General features: G+C 43.3%; 1 protein-coding gene and 1 non-coding gene across 3 annotated transcripts in view; one reads left to right on the top strand and one right to left on the bottom strand.

The window, feature by feature from the left end:
- Positions 1-15,323, bottom strand: part of RCL1 (RNA terminal phosphate cyclase like 1) — a 50,662-nt gene that overhangs the window by 22,044 nt on the left and 13,295 nt on the right. For both annotated transcript variants that reach the window (XM_033122761.1, XM_033122762.1), the window contains exons 2-5: positions 14,408-14,479; positions 11,934-12,109; positions 6,753-6,827; positions 2,476-2,600 (exon numbers count right to left, since the gene is read on the bottom strand). In XM_033122761.1, coding sequence (XP_032978652.1) covers positions 2,476-2,600; positions 6,753-6,827; positions 11,934-12,109; positions 14,408-14,479 — 448 coding nt within the window. The remainder of the gene's footprint in view (positions 1-2,475; positions 2,601-6,752; positions 6,828-11,933; positions 12,110-14,407; positions 14,480-15,323) is intronic.
- Positions 6,128-6,201, top strand: TRNAT-AGU (transfer RNA threonine (anticodon AGU)). The gene has a single exon. It is a non-coding gene; the product is annotated as a tRNA-Thr (tRNA).

Consider the following 15,323-nt stretch of genomic DNA (forward strand, 5'->3'; position numbering starts at 1 on the left):
GCTATGGAACCTCTCTCAAGAAACACATGAACACACTTTTGCAGACAATATCAGGGGTTGTGAACATCATGAAGCTCATTTAAGAATACCATATTAAGAACTCATATCCAAGAGAGACAAGTCCATACAGAACTCCCACCCTTCACCCTCCCTGGGGTTTATTACAGGGAAAGCCAAGGAGTGAGTGTGTGTGTGTGTGTGTTTTAGAAGGGAGTGGGGAGGAAAGAGAGAGAAAAACAGAGAGATTGATTCTCTAAGTACCTTTCCTACGATCAAAAAAAGGAAACCAGATTGTCCCACAAATTGCAACTCACGCCCGTCTTCTGCCTCTACCCGTTTCTTCATTAAACTCTCATGTAGCAGATCATGAGCTACTGGGACAGCACTATAAAACTAAAACAGAGTGCTCCTTTTCCTCTCGTCCCCCATCAAGTGGGGGCAGAGTGAGAGTGGGTGGCATTAAATAAATGGTAACCGCACTGTCCAGTCCCAGCTGCTGGCAAAAGCCAACACCAGCTCCCCCCCAGGCCCTGGCCAGTTGGTCAGGGAGGGAAAAGACACAATCTGGGTGGCAGCTCATTATAACCACAAATGCACACAAGAGTGGGGACAGTTCTCCCACCTCACGCCTTCCTGTGGGGAATACAACCTCCAAGCTCAGCCCAAGTTAACCAGCCTTGCAAGTAAAAACCACGAAACCAGTTCAAAGCTTTTTCCAAAGGCGGCTTTTCTTCTCAGGCTCCACTACTGGCCAAGAAAGTGATCTCAATGCAAACCCACATTCCTGGGAGGTGTTTGGGAAATGGGCACCTCTGCAGAACAGTGCTGGAATGTTTGGTTTTCAGACAGGCTAAGTTAGGGCGCTGCTTCGACTTTCCTGGCAAGTTCAGAGGAAGTTTGGGGAGGATTCAGCAAAGGGAGGACCGTGGGCCCTCACCAGTGTCACTCTAGCTCAGGCTGTATCGAGAAGGCTTTAAGAGCACCAGAGGGAGAAGTTAGGGAACAAAGTCACACCCCAGGTTCCCAGAGCACTACAGCTTCCAGCTTTCACGTTCTCTGCTGTGTTAGGACAATACAGGATGCTTCCCCGTTTCCCAGCATCACCACCAAAGGACTACTCACGTGGCTTTTGCACACCTGGTGCAGGAAGTGCAGGCGGGACCCCCATGGGACAGCCTCTGTGAAACCCACGTTATTACCACAAGATTGTGTCAAGACAAACAGAGCATCGGCTGGAAATCACATTTCCAGACCACAGAGAATGGAATCCAGAGTTCAACTGCCACACTACAGCATTAAGGAAACATACCTCAAATGAGAAAAAACAAACTGAAGTACACCTGAAAGTGTGTAGGATGGCAATCTGAAATACTCAAACTCAAAGAAGCAAAAAGTAGAACGCTACCTGCCAGGAGCTAGAGAGAGGGAAATGGGGAGGTGTTCGTCAAAGGGTACAAAGTTCCAGTTATACAAGATGAGTAAGACCTAGACATCTGCTGTACAACCTAATGCCTATAGCTAAGAATACTGTATTGTGTACCGTCCTTAAAATTTGCAAAGAGGGTAGATCGTCATGTTGTGTTATCCCCCAAAATAAAATTTTTTTAAATAAAGAGGGTGATAGGAAACTTTTGGATGGATATATTTATGGCACTGTGTTTCACGAGCATAAACTTATCTCCAAATTTGTCAAGTTGCATACATTAAATATGTGCAGACTTTTGGATGTCAATCATACCTCATTAAAATGTTTTTACAAAAATAAAGTATATAAAGTAATTATCAATTAAGTACATGCAGAATAAACACTTAATACATAGGAGTTATTGTTCATTATTGTTCCAACCCTCCTACACCCTCTAGACAAAAGTAGCCACTCTCTACTCTTAGTTCCCCAAGCCCATTGCACATATGTCTATACCATTTTACATTATTACATCATAACTATGTGTTTACATACAATAGTACCTCGGTTTTCGAATGTCTCCGTTGACGAACATTTCGGTTTACGAACGCCGTAAACCCGAAATAAATGCTTCGGTTTTCAAACACGCCTCAGAAGTCAAACATGTCACACGGCTTCCACTGAGTGCAAGATCCTGAGGCCTTGCTGTCGGCTGTTTTCGAACGTTTCAGAACTCGATCGGTCTTCTGGAACGGATTACATTTGAAAACTGAGGTACCACTGTATTTGTTTCCTTCACCAGATGGAAACCAAACCAAAGCCCTCAGGAGAGCATCACATACATGGGAGCCATTTAAGCGTTAACTGATAAAGAAAATGAATGAATGAATCAATCTAGTCATGCAGAGGCAGATAATAAAGCATCATATCTAAGTCAACAATTACAACTTCACTGTTAAGACTTTCCCATGATTTTAAATGACCCTGGGAAGACGTAAGGTTGTCCTGAGTCATTCTTATCTTAGTGAGGTGAGAAAAAATAAGAAATCTGAACCAAATGCAAAGGATACGCCATTCCTCTGATACGTTTCACTTTTCCTGGATCTGTGAGCTGCACGGGCTTCAGGACCTTCCTTACAGGACATGAGAAAAACACTTCACCTCCTCCTCCAGGAGGCATTCCCCGCCGCACAATCTGTACACGTGGTGAGAAAGAGGCAAGGAGGTAGCAAAGAGTGGATGACCCTGACACCCGACCGGTAAGGTTTACATCAAGGGACTCTTCCTTAGAAGGGAGATGGCTCTTTCACATTCAACTCAGAATTCCCAAGTCAATAGCACGTTACAGCACATTAGCTCCAAGAGGGCACATGGGGAGCAAGGACACCCATGGTGTATCGGAAATAGCAGCAGGCGCAGGGCCAGCATGTCCCAAAGTCAAGAAGGTTTTCATCACTAAAATGAGGGATTTTTGGCCTATTTCATGAGTTAATCCCATTTCTTAATCATCAGGAACCCTTTTCCTATGCAATTAACTGACCTATCTAAACTCTAAATTACAGTCATGCCCTGCTTAATGACAGGGACATGTTCTGAGACACTATGTGTCGTTAGGTGGCTGCATCACTGCTGGAACATCATAACCTGGATCGAATAGCCTCCTACACCCAGAGGCTATAGGAACAGCCTATTGTTCCTAGGTTACAAAACTGTACACTGTAGGCAACTGTAACACAATGTTAACTATTTGTGTATCTAAATACATCTAAACATAGAAAAGGTAGGTAAGAACATGGTACAAAAGATTAAAAATGGTACACATGTATCAGCCATTTACCTCGGAGTGTGTAGGGCTGGAAGTTGAGTCAGTGAGCGAGTGCTGAGTGAGCATGAAGGCCTAGGACATTACTGCAGACTTTACAAACATTATACACTTAGGGTGCATTCAATTTATTTAAAAATAGTTCCTTTCTTCAATAATAAATTAACCTTCACTTACTGTAAATAAATACACTATTACTGAAAACCTTTCAGTGCTAGGGTCAATGTTTTCAAACTTTTTAAGGAGCTTGTTGAGGTCTGTAAAAGCGTCTCCTAACCCTTCACTGTGAATTTTCTTGGGTGTTCATCTTTTTCTTCTCCTGCAGTTCCCTTTTCTCTTGCCTCTTCTACAGCTATACATTCCAGTTCCAGTTCCAACAACTCCTCCTAAGTCAGTTCCTCAGGAACCACCTCTAGGAGCTCCTCCATGTCACCCGCAGCCACGCCCAGGTTCAAGCTGCACGCCATCTCAACCTCAACCTTGGTGAGTTTTACATCCTCCTCACCCTTGGCAAATCCCATGAACAAACCCCAAGGACAAACTCCTGAGTGTCTTCTTCCAGGTGCCACACACACACTCCTTGGTGACACTACCCCTAAGCCCGAGCAAGGCTCTTGGTGCGGTCGTAGATGTAATCCTTCCGGAACGGTATCAGTGTCTTCCTCAGCTGCAGCAACAGCCCAGGCAAAGGTCCTCCTCAAGTAGTAGGATGTATGAGCTGTTGGAACTCCTGGATCCATCGGTTGAATCGAAGAGGTGGTGTTTGGAGGGAGAAACACCCCTTTGATGTTGGGATGAAGATCACCAATGAAAGGAGGACGTCCGGAAGTATTGTCAACAATAGGCAAAATCTTGAAAGGTATGTGATGCTGCAAACCGTACTTTTCCATTTCAGTGACATGACAATTCAGGAGGGCACCTGAGAAGAGCAGCTGGTCATCCACGACTTCTTCCTGCTCTGCAGTACCCGGGCAGTGTGCTTACTGATGTGTTTAAAGGCCCTTCACTGTGCCAGATCACAGATGGTTTCAATTTGTAGCCTGAAACATTGCCTCCAAGCGAGACTGTTATCCTGTCCTTAAAAGCCTTGAAACTGGGCATTGATTTGGCCTCTTTATGGATGAAAGTCCTTTCAGAAATCTGTTTCCAGAATAGGGAGATTTCATCTATATTGAATATTTGCTCTGGCAAGTAATTTTCCTCCCACAATCAGCTTATCTAGAGTTTCCAAAAATCAGCATTCACACACTCATCACTTTCACATTATGCAATGAATAACCATTCTTGAATCCTTTAAACCACCAAGAGATAGCACTAAATTCAACATCATACTCGGGTCCAGCCTATTCTTTCAACTACTTGCAAACAAACTTTTTGCTTTGGCCACAATCGTCCTGGTGCTGAGAGGGATATGCTTCTGTGTCTGTTCTTCAATCCAGATCATGAGAAGTTCTGTGTCCGATATACCATATTTCCCCGAAAATAAGACCTAACAGGACCATAAGCCCTAGCATGATTTTTCAGGATGCTCATAATATAAGCCCTACCGTATTTCCCTGAAAACAAGACCGGGTATTATATTAATTTTTGCTCCAAAAGACGCATTAGGGCTTATTTTACATTATGAGCATCCTGAAAAATCATGCTAGGGCTTATGTTCTGGTTAGCTCTTAGTTTCAGGGAAACATGGTAGGCCCTCCTCAAATTTTTGTTAGTCTCGTTGCCTTCAATGAAGCAGACCCTTTAATAGCTTCTGTCGCTTTGTTCTTTTCCTCAAGATCGTAGCTATGGGGGACTGAGATATGCCTGACTGGAGAGCTATAACCATCACTGGTTTTCCACCTTTGTAGTCCTTAATCATTCTTTAATTTCATTTCTGGGTCAGTCACTCAATGTGGCCTCTTAATGGCAACACTAGCAACGGATGTTGTATGTTTTGGGGTCATGATGAACAAAACACGAGATTAAATCAAGCACAAGAGAAAATGATGCAATCAAGAGACACGGTAAACACAAGATGTATGCGGCTGCTGTCAGTGTGACATGACATGCTGTTTTACAGCAAACTTTTTTTTTTTTTAAAGATTTTATTGGGGAAGGGGAACAGGACTTTATTGGGGAACCAGTGTGTACTTCCAGGATTTTTTCCAAGTCAAGTTGTTGTCCTTTCAGTCTTAGTTGTGGAGGGTGCAGCTCAGCTCCAGGTCCAGTTGCCGTTGTTAGTTGCAGGGGGCACAGCCCACCATCCTTTGTGGGAATCGAACAGACGACCTTGTGGTTGAGAGCCCGCACTCCAACCAACTGAGCCATCCAGGAGGCAGCTCAGCTCAAGGTTCTGTGTTCAATCTTAGTTGCAGGGGGGCTGCCCACCATCCCTTGCGGGACTCGAGGAATTGAACCAGCAACCTTGTGGTTGAGAGCCCACTGGCCCATGTGGGAATCGAACCGGCAGCCTTCGGAGTTAGGAGCATGGAGCTCCAACCGCTTGAGCCACTGGACCAGGCCCCGCAAACTTTTTTTTTAGTAAGTAAGAAGAGTATACTCTAAACTACAATAAAAAGTATAGTAAATACATAAACCAGTAAGATAATCGTTCATTATCATTATCAAGTATTACGTACTGCACATAATTGTATGTGCTAAACTTTTATACAACTGACAGAGCAGTAAGTTTGCTTATACCAGTCAGTGCAAACATGTGAGTAATACACTGCACTGTGATGTTACAACAGCTACAAGGTCACAGGTGACAGGAATTTTTAGCTCCACTATAATCTTATAAGACCATATGTGGTCTATCATTGACTGAAATGTCATTATGCAGTGCATGACTGTATAAAATAACAACAAAGTCATTTCCCATTTAACAACATCAATTTAAAAAGTAAAAATGCTGGCGTGGCCGGTTAGCTTAGTTGGTTAGAGCGTGGTGCTAGTAACACCAAAGTTGCTGGTTCGATCCTCGCACGGGCCACTTTGAGGTGCGCCCTCCTTAAAAAGTAGAAACGCTAAACAGCTTAAGATATCTAGTTATCACACTAACTTGATATAATTTCTTTCAATAGCAAACAAAGAGATGCTTACATTACTTCTAGTCGGTTTTGAAAATACTGAAAATTCTCAGGTTGGAAGGCCCTGGACACAAATTCTATCTAGATGATTTAGAATAGAGGCATTATGGCCAGAATCTACTTACTAGCTGAGGGACATGAACGGAGTTGTTACGAGGAGTAAAGGAATGAACATATGTAGACTGCTTACCACAGCGCCTACCACAAAGAAAGTACAACTGTTGGCTCTTATTGTCATTACTATTAGGGTCCCTTTCAGCTCAAAGTCTGTAATGTTTGGATCATGAGTCCTGTGGGTCTTCTCATAAACAGTGACTTCAAATGTCTCTCTCTCTCTCTCTCTCTCACACACACACACACACACACACACACACACAATCATATAGCTCTTCACTGAGTTGGTAAGGAAATGTTTTACACAGATCTATGTAGCCAACAATTCATACATTCTTACCTTTAGCTCAAGTGATTCACCATCAACCCCAAACTGTTTCAAGACAGGGAAGGCTGCTGCCTTAAGAACATCAACCTGTGGAATTATTTCAGAACAAAGAAAACATTTCATTAAACCTTGAACAGATGGAAAGAAGAAAGAGCCCACGAAGCAGAGTTGATACAGTCCAGTAAAGAGGAAGGACGCTGGCTTACAACTCCGCTCCCAGGTAAGACTGCAGTTTCACAAGCCACCAGCTCCTGAGCCCCTTTCCTCAGAGAGACTTGCACCTACCTTAAGAGTCACCATCATGAGCATTACATGCATCATGCAAAAAACATCGAGAAACTCCTAGGCTCACACAGAAAACAAACTGGGACCTCTGCTCACTCTTTTAGGTATAAACACTACAGAAGAAAATATCAACCTTTTTAATTAATCTTTTCCCAACATGGTTGTTTAATGTTTAAAGCTGGTGGCACTCTGAGCCAAAGCAAACCAAATGAACTATTCAACAGCTACCTAAGAATCCTGCTGATGCCCACCACACAGGCAGTTAAAGGGTAGGTGGTGATTCTACAAGAAAGTAAGGGTGGGGGGCCATGACAGCCTCAAACTACCTGAAGCAGCACAAACTGCAAACTGCACAGTTAATGGCAAAACTATGCCAAATATTACTGTTATCTTCTCCCTACTCAGAACTCATACGAGGCCTGCGTTCCCTTCTTGTTCATTTATGGATTCCTCAGAATATAAGGATGACATTCAAATCATGTTTATCTGACAAATCAGCGAATGTTGCCTCAACAGCAACCAGGGAGCAGGGGGAGCAGGGGAAAGCCCCGGTCCTGGTTCAGTCCCTGCCTCTAGGTAGCTGCATAGCCTCAGACAAGAAACTCCCAACTGTGCGAATTCCCTTGTCTCGAAGGGAAGGGGCTCAGCCTCTCTGTCTCCAAGTTGCTACCAACTAACTCCACCACGCCAGGAGTCACAGAATGATACTCCAAGAAAAGCTTTACAGCAGAGCATAGGCCCCAACTAAGTATTGTGCTTTCAGAAAGGTAACAACCTGTGAAGCCTAGGGACATCTTCAGAATGGATCATGTAGGGCGCAGAAGCAGTTACTAGGAAACCCCGTAACTATTAGCTAATTTCAATTAAGTATTAAAGCTAAACACATCCAAATATTTAAAATATTTAAAATATGTATTTGGGTTGCCAAAACCAAGAAGAATTTAGTCTAGGCTAGTTTTAAGGGCAGCTGAGGAGAAGGCCAAGCCAGATTCTGGAAAAAGCAGGGGATGCAAGGATGTGGGTTACTCTGCCCACGTGACTCCTTGGACTTAGGCAACCACCAGTTCTCCTGGGAAAAGAAAGGTGAGGAAACAGAACAACCCTGTGGCTCATCCTACCTATACCTGACTATACAGGATGAAATTAGATTTACTCTGAGGGTCAGCCAGAAGCCCGAGTGGAACCTTCGGGTGTGGTCCTATCTCCTAAATTACTCTGCACCTGACACGAAGGGAGGCAGCTCAGTGTGGTGGGCCGAGGGCCGAGAGAGCAGATGTGGGCTTGAGCCCCTCGCCCGTGCGTCTTACTAGATGTGACGCCTGAAATCTCCCTATCTCCCTAGGGCCTCGGCTTCCTGCTGTGTAAAATGAGGGACTGGACATGTTCGCCGTCTCCTCACCAGTCTGCACACTAGTGTCAACAGAGAGCGGGTGGTCTGCAAGTTCTGCTAAGGGAAACTGAGGAGTCACCGCAGTTAGCAAGAAAAGGCAGAAGTCTGGCCCGAGTGGTGGCTCAGGGCAAAGGCGTCATTCTGACAGTGCAGTCAATCAATCAACAGGCAGAAAGGTCGTCAGATCCGTGACAGGTAGAAGAAGAGAAGAAACCTGCTCTCAGTTACCTTGTCGGAAACAGTGGTAAGAACACCCACCTCATAGAGTCTGTATGAGAAGAATATAAATATGGATACAGTTACTAGGACAGTGCCCCGCACACAGTGGACTCGATTGTATTTCTTTCCCCTTTCAAGACAGTAATGGAAAAGGATGGAATTTTCACTCACCATCTGACCAGGTTGTTGGCACCAATAAATATTTACTGGAGGCCGTGGTGCCAATCATTGAGATTCAAAGGAGAACTCTTAGAACTTTTCTTCTCCCTCCTGGAACTTCTCAAAATTTCTCCCCATTATCTATCCTTTCGCCTCTGAGGGGAAAAAAATGTCCTTACCCGTTTATAAGGCTAATCCCCTCTGGACTTCCACAGGAGTTACCCTTATTAAATCCCCCAACTCCTTTTATTTTCATCCTTTCCTTCTCCATTACAGCTTCTCCTCAGCCTACAAACAAGCTCAAGTCTCCAATCATCTTAAAAAAAAATTCCCAAAATCAGCTCTTCAGGAATTATCCTATCTAATCTTCTGGAAAGATCTCCTAACTTTCAATAGTTCTCTCATTCCTCAACTTGTGACTGTCCTTACACTCCAATGACACTGTTCTCTAAAAGGTCAACAAAACTCACTGCTGAATCTCCCTGCCCAGTCCTAAATCAACTCCTGCAAAGACTGACTTTCTGGGTCCTCCCTGGCTTCTCCAGACACTTCTATCTCCACGGTCACTGCCTCCAGCTCCTCTTTCCCTCCGCACACCTTAAACATTCATCTCCTCTCCTGTTCTCAGTCCCTGGGACCATGGGGCAAACACTCTACTGCCCACAGAGGCCAGAAAGGGAATTTAAATGAATGATGAGGTCAGCTAACACTTCCCGCTAACTGGACAGCTCATGCCTTACCCGCCAAGAGGGCAGCGGCTACTCAGCTCTAGCTAATGGTTGTCATGGAAGAACAGCCATCCAGTGCTGCCACATCAATCTACAATAAAGTTAAATCTGGGGTTTCAAACATGAACATCCAGTTCAGATACACACATCACCACGCTATGCAGGCCAAAGGAGAAACACCAGTCGGGATAATTCAGCCCAAAAGCCACCAGTGTTCAACCTCAGCACTGGTCAATCTCATTCTCCTAGGGATGCATCTATCAGTAGGTAAGATCCTGATGACCTGAGACTCCAGACAATAATCTCCAGCTGCCACGTGGACAACCCCACGTGGATATCCTGCCAACATACCATGGAACAGGGCTGAAATCAAATACATCACCCATCATCCAACCACAATCTTCTTCTTCCCTGTGTCTAACTCTTTCTGATCACTATCCTTCAAGACAACCAGAAGAGAAATCATGGAGTTACTTATGACCACTTCCTCCTATCCCACCTCCAATTAGTTGTCAAGTTATGAAGTCTCCCCGCCACACTGCCCTTCTATCTGTCCCTTCCTTTCCACTTCCATGTCCATTATGTTCCAACTAGGTGACACCTCTGCAGTTCATCCTTCTCTCAGCCTCCAGAGTGCTTGTCCTAAAAACCAGACTGATTCTGTGGTTTCCCTCCCTCTAGAAAAGCCTCCCAGCCCTCAGCACTTTTTGGACTTCTTCTATCAAAGCCCACAATCTCTCAGCCTTGCAGTCTCCCTAGCTGTGCTCACAGCTGTCCATCCCGTGAGACCAAGTTCCCAGGGGCAGAACTCATCATATTCACACTGGTGCGGAGAGTAAATGCAGACATGAACTCACACATTAAAGAGAAAGCTCAAAATGAAGAAGCCAAAGGCTGAAAAAGTTACTCTTTATCCAAGATTAAGTATATTTATTTTATCCTGGGTTGGAGCCAAGTACTAACTAAATTCCTTTTATTCGAGCAACTAACAAAAGCAGAGAGTCCTGCAGCATATGAACCAGATTTTTTTTTTAAATACTCTGTATAAAAGTTAAGTACTATTTCTGGGGAATTCATCAACTAATCTTTGTTAATGTACAAAACCTTTTTTAGTATTGCCAGTGATAATAACAGCTTCTAAAATCATTAGCAATTATAGAAAAAGTATTACACTGGGACAAACAGTGCCGAAGTCTCCTGTATGCTTCAGGGCCTTTAACCATTTTTCAAGGCACCTTCCCCACCCTCCAATCTAAAAGTTTACAGACCTCCTCTCAAGAACACTTTTAAATGAAGGGCCCATTTCCTAGAATCTTCCAGAAAATGCAGGGGAAAAGCAATCATTTGAAATTAATTTAAAATTCTAAACAGTTTATTTAACATTCCTTCACAGCTAAGAATTTCAGATCTTGCACTGTACTCCAGATTCGAGGAAAAGAGTTTATGTACCTGAATTCCCAAGAATTGAGAAATAAGTCTTTTAATGCCTAAGAACACACTACCCAGGTTTATACCCCAATAAGTGTCTTGGTGAAAACCAGCAGTTTCCACTCTGGGGCTCAGTGAACCACCTAAATCGTCTTTCCTGGTTAGGAAGGCTACACACTTGACATTCTGCCTCAGAAGCAAGCCTGCATGGGTTTTGGTTCCATGTCTGCAGAGGTGAAGGGAAGAGTCCTCCATTAGGACGTCACATCATGGCCCTCAGCTTTAAGACACCTTCTCTGGACAACAGAGCATCCACAGGTGGGGGTCCTTCCCTCCCTAGAAGAGGTCTAAGGCAGGTCTAGAAAGGACTGCTCTCATCTCTCTCTCCCTTACACACACACACACCCCCCAAAACCCATCCTAGACTGGCACTAAGACAGTTGTGACCACAATGAGAATTGCAACTGTATATGAAACTATCCTCCCCAGACATGCAGGAAAATTACCAGGCTTAAGAAGGTTGCTGGTGTCCACATACTATCAAAGCTCACATACACCTTCCCTGCCCTGATGCCCTTTTCGAAATCTGCAAAGTCTTCTCAGAAAAAGTCCTAACATTGGCTGATGCCTGAATAAGTCAAGATTATGCTGCAGCAATGCCAAGGAGATATTAATTTCCTTCTAAAATTCTGGTCTGCTGCCTTCCAGCCTTGGCTATTACATGACGCTACGAAGCTCCACTTGCACACACTGCAGCCAGCGAAGCCGTATTTCATGTCATGCATGATGAGACTGCCAGCATCTGTTCTGAAGGCTCTCAGCCACGACAATGACGGGCCCCTTGATGAACGCTGACAATAGTCACAGGATTTGATGATTACAAGTCTTGGTTCATCTGCACTTTATCAGGAACTTAGTTCTCCGAGTTGGGTGGTAACAAGAGACAAAACAAAAACCACGCCATGGTTTGGCTTCACTACTCACCGAAGGGTCAACCTGGTCATTGGTCACTCCTCGCAGAACTATTCGTAACGGGTGCTTCATAAATGGAGCCAGGCACAGCAGACCCTCCAGGTAATAGCCAATGCTGCGATGGACACTGCAGTCATGTTCCACAGATCCACCAGACAGGAGGCCAGGCTGGTAATACAAGGTTGTTCCTTACACAAGAGGAAAGAGCCACATTCAGCAGGGGGAAAAAAACCTCAGTGTCACAGGGCAACAAAGGTAGTGAGTCCCAGGGGAAAGTCTGACAAGGGCATCCAAGAGAGTTCAAAATGCCATTCCTAAGAGCCCACACTTCACTCCAAAAGCTGACTCATTACTGTCAAGCCCTGTAATAATAAACTGTGAGTGTAATTTAATAAAGAGTAATAAATTAAGCCCTTCCCTAAGCTATCTGAATTGCCCAAGTCAGGGCAGGGCACAGAGGAGAGATGCTAACAGGCACCTTAGTCTCCCAACAGCACACTCTCAGACTGTGCTGATGGGGGGGTGGGGGGGTGTTTACAAATGACACTCTGAAATCAACACACCAGCAATCAGCTTCTGCTAGGCCCTCGAAATGAGATTTCCCATATACTGCACTCACCAAACAAGATGTCTAGAAAAGGCAAGTATTTTATGGCAATTCCATTAATAGTAGCTATTTTAATAGTAACAAATGGAAATGTCTAAATTTATTCTATAGCTTTAGTGGAAACTATTCACTTTTTCACATATTCATATCATCCAAAAAGTTCCTTACTAGATTTGTATATTAGAGGAAAAAATAAAGCAAGATACTCCAGATGATTTGGGGGTATAAATGGGTGAACAAGGTATTTTTGCTGCTAAAATATTTTGCAATGCCTTCTGGCACAATTTATCAATAAATAGAAGTAACATTAGAGGAAGGAGATATGTTCACTCTCTCAAAAGCAAAGCAGCTCTTAGGAGTTTCATAGAATAAATTTAGGTTTTACCTTATTAAAACCGAAAATACCAATAATCACAATCAGAATCATATTTTTCCCTCACTTTTCAAAGGCAAGCATTCTACATCAGTTAATTCTAAACACTATTAATGAGTCACAAAACCGATCCTTTAGGTCAAAAAGCCAAAAGAAAAACAAAAACTAAACCCTATATAACTACTAAACTCTGCACATCTGTTTACGCCTGCAAGTTAACCAAATGAGAAATTGACAAGATCATCAGAATATTCTACTCTGTGCGTGTGCATGTTCGGGGGTGGGGGTGATGGTGACGCTGAGGGGGACATGAGGTGGAATGGAAGCAGGATCGTGTCCAATGTCTTACTTCCCAACCTAAGCTGCAGATGTGATTAGAAACGAACAGAATCATCTGCCCTCTGAGGTGCCAACATAAACTTCTCCAAAACTCTCCAGCAATTTCAAAGGAAAGCCAAGGCAGACTAAGTGAATCACAGCTCGCAAAGGGCCTCTGAAGTATCCTGCCTAAAACCTGTTCTTTGTAATGTATGGCTGAATGCAGCTACGGATCAGTAAGTCTCCGTGGTGCCAGGCCACTTATGAAGCCAAGCTTGTCTTCTTTCTTAAAAGAGTCAACATATGGGAAAGGTCAGTTTCTTTTGTTGCATTTATATAGAGAGGTACGCAGTTCACCGGGCCTGCCAAAGGCTGTCTGCCATGGTCTCCTATACAATGTAGACAGAAGAGTTTCTAATAGCAGACAAACAAACAAAAACCTAGAAACAACCTGAATGTTGACCAGTAAGGAGGAGTTAAATAAATTAGCATGCAACCGTACAACAGCATATTGTATTAGGCCCACTGAAATACTGACAGACCTGCATGTGCCAGGCAGGGCAAGTTCTCAGAGACACCTGTGCCAGTGAAGGAAGGACAGCTGGCGGAAGAACGTAGGCAGAGTACGACCCTGCTGATGGTCTGAGGTACAGAAGTGCCCGTGCAGGCAAATGTATGTAGAGGACACAAGGGCACACACCCCAGGCTGTGCCCAGGGCTACTCCTGGGCTAGGGAATGGAAGACGGAACAGGTAGAGGGAATTTCGTCTTTTTTTTGCATATGCTTGTGTACACTTATTTTAAAAGATAAAATAAAACAACAAAATTCAGCACATATAAATACCTCACAGTGTTTGTTATAAGGTTTTATTTGTGACAATATAAGTAAATGGACTTTGAAAAGTTGTATGTAAATGCTGGTATAAAACATTTTCATTGTTAAAAACGTGGAGGTGCTTGTTTGTTGATCTGAAGTTTTCAGTCTTCTAACTTCCATAAATCAAGTGTATGCCCCTTAAATTGACAGATTGCACACACACCTCCAAACAATTGTATCAGACAGGAATTGTATTCTGGGTTTTTCCACCTGAATACAACATTTATACCATCAAAAGGAGTGAGAAACAGAGGAATGCATAAGTAGTACATATGTAGGTGCTTTCAGGAATGGAAAGAAAAGGAGCTTACCTGTTTGGTTTATTTCAATTCGAGAACCATTTGTTATTTTGTCCAATAGTCTTATGAAGCTGGCTTCAAAATCTGTGGAAAAAAGAGACAACAGATTGGCCTCAAGTTAGGTCACCATTTCCAGACAGCATATCCCACTCAGGTACCGTCATAAAGGTTAGGTTACCTCCTGCATCACACCTGGGTTTTTCTCAGGGCCTGGGTGGGATCACTGATCGAGGAACCTGAAGCAGTTGAAAAGCACTAACTAGCACACATATGTTTAGTAGAACTATTAGAAATAATCCAGCTTTCATATTCCACAGAAAGTAGCAACTCTACCAGTAATCTAAAGGGATATTAATTTCAGCAGCATAACTCTATCCATAAGACCTATTTTTACTGACCTAAGAAGTACATGCCAAATAAGGGAGAAATAGCAGAAAGTAGAGAAGAGTTTTAAAGTAAAAGTCTTACTTGTTCCAAAATACCTGAGAGGGCAGATTAAATCAAGGCCACCCTTCAGTCTCAGAAACAATTAAGAGGTCACTGTCTCCGCCATTCAACAAAGTGTCTCTTCTCCCTTCCTCTACCATCTTACTTCTAGAGCTATCTCACCAGCTCAGTTTTTAATTTCACTATAAAGATGCTTACATGTACAGTATTATTGCCACCTTTTTTTTCTTTTTAATGTGTGAGAAAAAGACTGGAAGGAAAAACACCAAATGTTAATAAATGGGTTTGTCTTCATGGTAGGACTTTATATGAATTCTATTTTCTCATTTAAATTTTAATGTTCAAATTTGCTTCAATTCCTTTTACGAATAGTTATTTAAAATACAAAAGCTGGTCATTCTTTAAAAAGGGGGGTAGGGAGGGCAGAAGCTGATTTTAAATGTGAATTATGGAAGAAGGGAGAGTGAAGACTCAGGATACG

Source organism: Rhinolophus ferrumequinum, chromosome 12, assembly GCF_004115265.2.
Source record: "Rhinolophus ferrumequinum isolate MPI-CBG mRhiFer1 chromosome 12, mRhiFer1_v1.p, whole genome shotgun sequence".
In the NCBI taxonomy this organism is placed as follows: Eukaryota; Metazoa; Chordata; class Mammalia; order Chiroptera; family Rhinolophidae; genus Rhinolophus; species Rhinolophus ferrumequinum.